Source organism: Dermacentor albipictus, chromosome 5, assembly GCF_038994185.2.
Source record: "Dermacentor albipictus isolate Rhodes 1998 colony chromosome 5, USDA_Dalb.pri_finalv2, whole genome shotgun sequence".
Lineage (NCBI taxonomy): Eukaryota > Metazoa > Arthropoda > Arachnida > Ixodida > Ixodidae > Dermacentor > Dermacentor albipictus.
The window spans coordinates 29,098,899-29,104,898 of NC_091825.1; the positions used below are offsets into that span (position 1 = coordinate 29,098,899).

General features: G+C 47.5%; 1 protein-coding gene across 1 annotated transcript; it reads left to right on the top strand.

Annotated features, from left to right (window-relative positions):
* The first annotated feature begins 3,087 nt into the window (after positions 1–3,087).
* On the top strand, positions 3,088–5,150 carry LOC139059865 (uncharacterized). The gene is made up of 3 exons (XM_070538338.1): positions 3,088–3,237; positions 3,663–4,089; positions 4,601–5,150. The coding sequence occupies exons 1-3, from the start codon at positions 3,189–3,191 to the stop codon at positions 5,001–5,003; spliced, it is 879 nt and encodes a 292-aa protein (XP_070394439.1). The 5' UTR covers positions 3,088–3,188; the 3' UTR covers positions 5,004–5,150.
* The last annotated feature ends 850 nt before the right edge of the window (positions 5,151–6,000 follow it).

Sequence of the window (6,000 nt, forward strand, 5' to 3'; positions counted from 1 at the left end):
TCTAAAAATATATGGCTTTATCTATTATGCTTAGGCCTGTGTGAGTTCAATATCCGGGTCAACCTATATTCGAGCGAATGAGGTACTGAAAATCTTAAGCAGTGTGCATTGATCTTCTAGATGACGGGCTTCTAAGCTGCCCAATGTGTGAGTAAAATTGTTAGATGGAGTTGGTCAATGCATCGCTGGAACATCAGTGCACTTCACGGCACGTGCTTAGGGCAAACTTCTCGAAAATGATTCTACGCGCTACGTCTCTAGCAACAGGGACTGCTATGAGCACTGGCTTCACTTTCATTCTGCAGTTGCAACATTACACTTTGTGGGCATATAGGCATTTATAGGGTAAACTTTTAATAATTGTTAATAACAGCGCCACATAGCATTTGATTTTGCCAATCATCTTTGGTTATTAGGAAAGTGAACTCGGGGTTTTGACGCGTAAATGCGATAATTTAGTAAAATATTGCAGAAAGAGGAGCTCGCAATGAAGTGCCTTCTTTTGCAATAAGCTTCAACGGCCGTTAGATAATTTGGGTGTCTTTTTAGATATCGCCATAGATGTACTTCTCATCCCAAGATACACACCACTTCACCCTATGTACCCAAAATACAGATACTGATACATGTCGTGCCGCATGTATCATGACAGTGATGAAATATATAGTGTTATTCCTGAAATATTAAATCATCCTAATTGCATTGGGGTGAGTGTAGATAACTGCATGGGGGCAAGTGCAGAAAATCTGAATTCGAATTTCACAACAATGTTTTTAAAATTTTGATGTTTGCGTCTGTAATATAGGTGCGATTTGCCAAATCATAATAGTGCTGTCAAATTCTGTGTTTTCTTTACTAAACCCTTGCATTCTTTAATGGTTTGTTGCTTTTTCTACATATAGTTATTTCTTCCCGTTTACACAATAACTATTGTACTCTGCCAAATTTCTGTCCATTGCAATGCTCTTTTAGTATGTTCTGTCAATTTATCTTTTTTATGTTTCATTTTCAGCAGAAAATAAAATCTCACTGATTTACAACACTTTGTAAGCAGTGGTAGCTGGTCAAACTGCTTGAGTGCAGCTTTTACTCCCGTCATCCTTCCTGTATGACACATGAAAGTGAACATTCAAGATACATGCGTCTTCGACACTACCTAGCCCTTCCGGGGCGAACTAAAACGCCACTAAGATCACATGTTATGTGTGAGAGAGAGAGATAAACCACCTTTATAAAAAAATCTATTCTCGGTTCGAAAAGCTAACGGAGAGGCCGGCAGGCTAGCTTCGTAAAGCTTTCCTTTCCGTCCGATGCAGGCCAGGCCTCGAACCGTAGCGGTGTCCTCCGCAGGCCGGACAGCCCAGAGCTGGTCTTCTTAGCGTTCGCTGAGTAGTATAGCCTCCCACTGCTCAGGGACTTTACAGCGAAGCTGTTAAGGGCTACTTTCCCCAGGACCGTGTCCATGTGATAACACAAAACTGTCATCATCAGGATTGGTTCCAACATCGTAACCAATTTCACGTCGAAGCTGCTAAAGGCTGGTTCCCCCAGGATCGTGCCCGTGTGCAGGCACAAAACTCACCATACGTGAGCCGACCCCGAAGACAGTGCAATGCCTAACCGACCAGTGGGGGAGGTGAAGCAGACGTGAAGCACTCCTCCTACGTGGGCCATTCTTGAAGATAGTGCAATCCCGGGCCGACCCGTCGCCGAGGTGCAGTTCGCCATTAAGGGGCCCAAATACGCAGCATCGCAGGTCATCCTTCGTTACAGAGTGGAAGAGCACTGAGCTTTTATTTTAGCATTGTGGTTTATGCTGTGCGTGACACTGTTTGGAGCTGATGGTCACGCCAGTATAACGGGATGTAGGTCCGCACATGGTGCATTGCATGTCTTACAGCGTGATGAGTATCCTTCCGGTTGTATTCGGTGCATGAGTAGTGGTGTAGGAAAGGTGCATGTTTGTAGAAGTCTCGGTGTAGTTGCTTGGTGTTTGTTTAATGATTTGTCAGGAGAATCGGGCTAACATTGCGGCCAATGTCCTCGCTAAGTTAAATGTGTCTGGAAGAACTTCTAAAAACTTTGTGAGAGCTCTTTAACACGTATTCGAAAATGGTATATGCGGGCAAGGTTTCAAAATGGCTAGTCGTGTGCGCGCAGCATTGTAAAGTATAATAATTATTTACAGGCCACTAATATTCTTATTGCAACCACTCGAAAGAAACAGCTTCGCTGTAACCGGATTGCTATTTTGCAAGGTCGCACAAGTCTGCTGTATTTTTCCTTAGGCGACAATCGATGCTCTCATACACTAAGATAAATGCATTTGCCTGTCTCGCCCGTACACACTCGGCTGCAGGAAAGCGGAAAAGGATACATATATTCGTTTTACAAGGATCATATTTACGCACATGGTTCACCTTACAATTTATTCCAAGATTACAAGGGTGTCTACGTGTACGCCTTTTAAATGACATGGAAGTCGCATTTTATTTGCCCAGGCCCGCAAGAAACTACATGCACGTCATACTGTTGGGTAATATTCTAAAACCCATGGGGCAGTTTGCGCGCGTACGTCGCGACGAGGGATGAAGTAAGTGATTGTGCTTTCAGCAACACTGCCTTGTTTATGAAATGGAGGCAAGGTTCTTTGACTCTTCTACAACAAATTCGAGACGCCAAAGCCGAGCGTTTCATCAATTTGGTTGGTTCTTCAGTGATCCATGGTCGCGTAATTTAGCGTTATAAGAAAGCTATTTGTTTACTTAGATAATCATCTTCAATGGTTCTAGCACACTTATTTTTTCAGCAAGCTGATGGGGTATCGCCGGCAGGCGCGAGGAATCAAAAAGGCAAAAGTTTATTGGCAAGTTATGTATCAGTGAGGCGCAGAAGTATTACGCATGCGTCTAAAAACGATTTCTTTAGGGAATGTAAGCATGGGTGAATAACACGTATGATTTCCTTGCCCTTAAATTCATTCACAGCCCCTCCATTCCTTCCCATAATGACGACGCAACGCGTCGTGCTACTTATCGTGTTCATCGAAACAAAAAAGAACACGCGTTCTAGCTTCACCTAAAACTCGCAAGGAGCGCCACCGTATGTGCGACCTATAAAAGCAAGACCGTGGGCTCGCTCTTCAGAACCTTTGGAACGCGTGGCCGATTGTGACCGCTCGAAACACTATGGCGCATTTCCTAGCCGTCTTTGTTCTCTGCTTAGCGTCTGCAGCAGGTAAGGCACGCACAAATGCCGAAGGTACTCGGAAATTGTGGTTAGGAGTATTTCGCGCCGCAGGTCTGCCTGGTGATTGCTTAATATTTTTCTAAGCAATTCAGAGGTGCGGACTTCGTATTATGCTGTTTTGCTTGTAGTTTCAGATTTTTTCTCCGGGTGGGGGAGGTCGCTACGCGATTACGACAGCTTCGAATTCATTCTATTTAACAACCTTGTATCCTCTCGCGACCATGTAACTATTTCATATTTAAAACCCCTTTCAACTTTATTTCTCTTACGTGCTGTGCGTTGTTGAAGTCGACGCTTTGACTTGTTAGCTGCTATAGGGCTAGAAAAGGCCTGCGACTCCATGTTTTGTAAGATGCTGTTATTTCGCGCAGTGTCGCGGCCTTTTTCCACAGCGCTTTCCTCGCGATTTGCAGATGCGGCATCTGCAAGAACCGACGTCGCGGAAGCGCGCATTTCGGACAGCGGCCGCACCTTTGGCGCCCTCTTGCCGCTGTCGCTGACCCTGATGCCTCTGCTAGCGCCGGTCATCAGCAAGAGCGTGTTTATGGTCTTGCTTTCCGGGGTCGCATACCTGGCACTGTTCGTCGGGTCTTTCTTTTTTCCCCCGCTCGGTGCCCTGATAGGCCTCGGACCAGGTGGCCTGCGCTCCTTCGAGAACAAACTTGACCCGAGCGAGAACGGCATCGAACGCCTGACCCGCGTCGTCCGTCAGGCCATTGCCTCCACCGAGGAATCCGTCACTGGGGGGACGACGGAATGCCGTCAACGGCTCGTCTGCGAGCTGTCCAAGGCGGTGTCTGATGGAGTGCCCACCGTTGAAGTGTTCGACAACTACTTCAGGTGGCTTTTTCATTGTTGCGGTGGCGTCGTCACAATGATTGCTACATCTTGACCCTGTTGCATTCAAATGCATAGGCCCCTCGCAATATTGTCATCTGTCCCGCTTTGCATCGCGGACTGCGCAACAATACTAATATTCATTGTGTGAAATGCCATGCCAGTGCTACGTTCAAGTTTAAAATTTTTGTGTTGGCTGCATGGTTCACGCTCATTTTTAGCTTATTTGGCCTTGCCTTGCAGTTATCGGGACGTCACATTCCGCAATCGTCCTTTGCCTTTTCTAGGCACAACCCGTCGTCCTTATCATAGTTCCTGTGGATTGTCTGCCAGCGTTTTTGTAACTGCGCCTTCTCCGTACAACAAACTTTGTAGCGATGTCTTGATTATCAACCACCTTCAATATTCCGACAAAATTAATACACGACAGGGCTGTTCACTGCATGTGGTTGCCGTGTTCGTCGATGTCTCATGCTACACCATCTTTTTTTTTTTTTCCTGCGCTGCTTTCTAGAAACCGATCTACAGAGGCTGATTCTTATGCCGGTGCCTGGGCAAGCGGATGGCTACAGCGCGACTGTGCACGTTTCTACAAAGATTGCGATCGCACTTCCATCGACAGCCTGTCTGCCATTGTCACGGTGCTAGGCGGACCCGACGGCTACTTCGGCTCCATCCTGAGCAGGTTCACAAACAGTACAGCGACTCCTATCGAGGAGCCCACGACAGCCTCATGGCTGGCCACGACTTTCCAGAGCATGCGCACAACCACACCACCGCCACCGTTGTTTCATAGCACGGCGCAACCATCGTGGACAACCGTCTTGCAGAGACTCGTCACCCTTGCCGGTGCACAACATTTCCAGGAGTTTGTCTCTTCCCACACTACACCCGCTCCAAGCTCAACAAAAAAATAGCGTTCTCGCTGAAGCAGGTACCACGTTCAGGGGGCCCGAACTACTGCTAACGCACCGGTGACTATGCACATATTTTAAAATCGACTCGGTGACTCGTCTACACTTACACAGTGTACTTGGCTGCAATAAAGACTTTTATCTCATGCACATCATTGGTTCACATGGTCGTCAATTTCATCACTGGGTCCTTCCCAGACAAAATTCTTTGTGGTATCGCAGCTGCTACCATTTCTATTCTCGTAATTCTGTCGAGTACGACGGTTTCTTTCTCTGTATGAACCTCCCAGGATTCTCCCGTCTGCGTCTGAAGAACGCAAACTGTTCCGACCAACTACAAACATCGCGGATCCTTCAATGTGCCCCGATATTGTCACTGTACACATGGGGGGGGGGGGCGGAAACATTCGGATAAAAGAGCAGTTGCTAACCATCGAAGCTACAACATACTGCTGTACATAGGGAATTGCACACAGAATTAGTCATGCAGTTCGTCATTTTGATCGTCATGCTCAAATGCTCTCGATGTAAACATCAAGCAGCGCAATGGCACAGCAAACAGAATTTAGCCAGTTACATTCTGTGGTTGCAGCAGGAAACCAGTGATTATCTCTAGGCCGTTTTCTGCAGAACATAATGCACGCTTTCATCAGTACTTCGCTACAGCGTATATGTAGTGCGCCCTCAACGGGTGCCATCCTTGCTCTTAGGCGCCGCTCCAGCCGTGAGCGTCGGCGTAACCGAACGAACGTGCGCCGCGAAAAATAAAAACGAACGCAGGGAGCAGCGGGAGATGAAAGACGATCGTGCAAGAGAAGGTTGCAGCGGAAGCATGAGGCGGAAAGTGGAGGGGAAGCGGCCTGCGGAGAGCTGCCGGCGTCCATGGAATCCGTAGCCCCATGGGCGATCTCATCTGCGCTTCCGAAGGGAGAGAGGGGGGCAGGGTGCCTTGATGTGGCGAGGGCCACGCCCGTCCACGGCGTCAGCTGCTGAGGTCAGT

What these genes read in the sequence shown, in the direction of transcription:
- LOC139059865 (XM_070538338.1), top strand. Translation starts at nt 3,189, where the DNA reads ATGGCGCATTTCCTAGCCGTCTTTGTTCTCTGCTTAGCGTCTGCAGCA. An exon ending in CTGCTTAGCGTCTGCAGCAG is followed by an intron (nt 3,238 to 3,662) that starts GTAAGGCACGCA and finishes CGCGATTTGCAG; the next exon opens with ATGCGGCATCTGCAAGAACC. An exon ending in GTGTTCGACAACTACTTCAG is followed by an intron (nt 4,090 to 4,600) that starts GTGGCTTTTTCA and finishes GCTGCTTTCTAG; the next exon opens with AAACCGATCTACAGAGGCTG.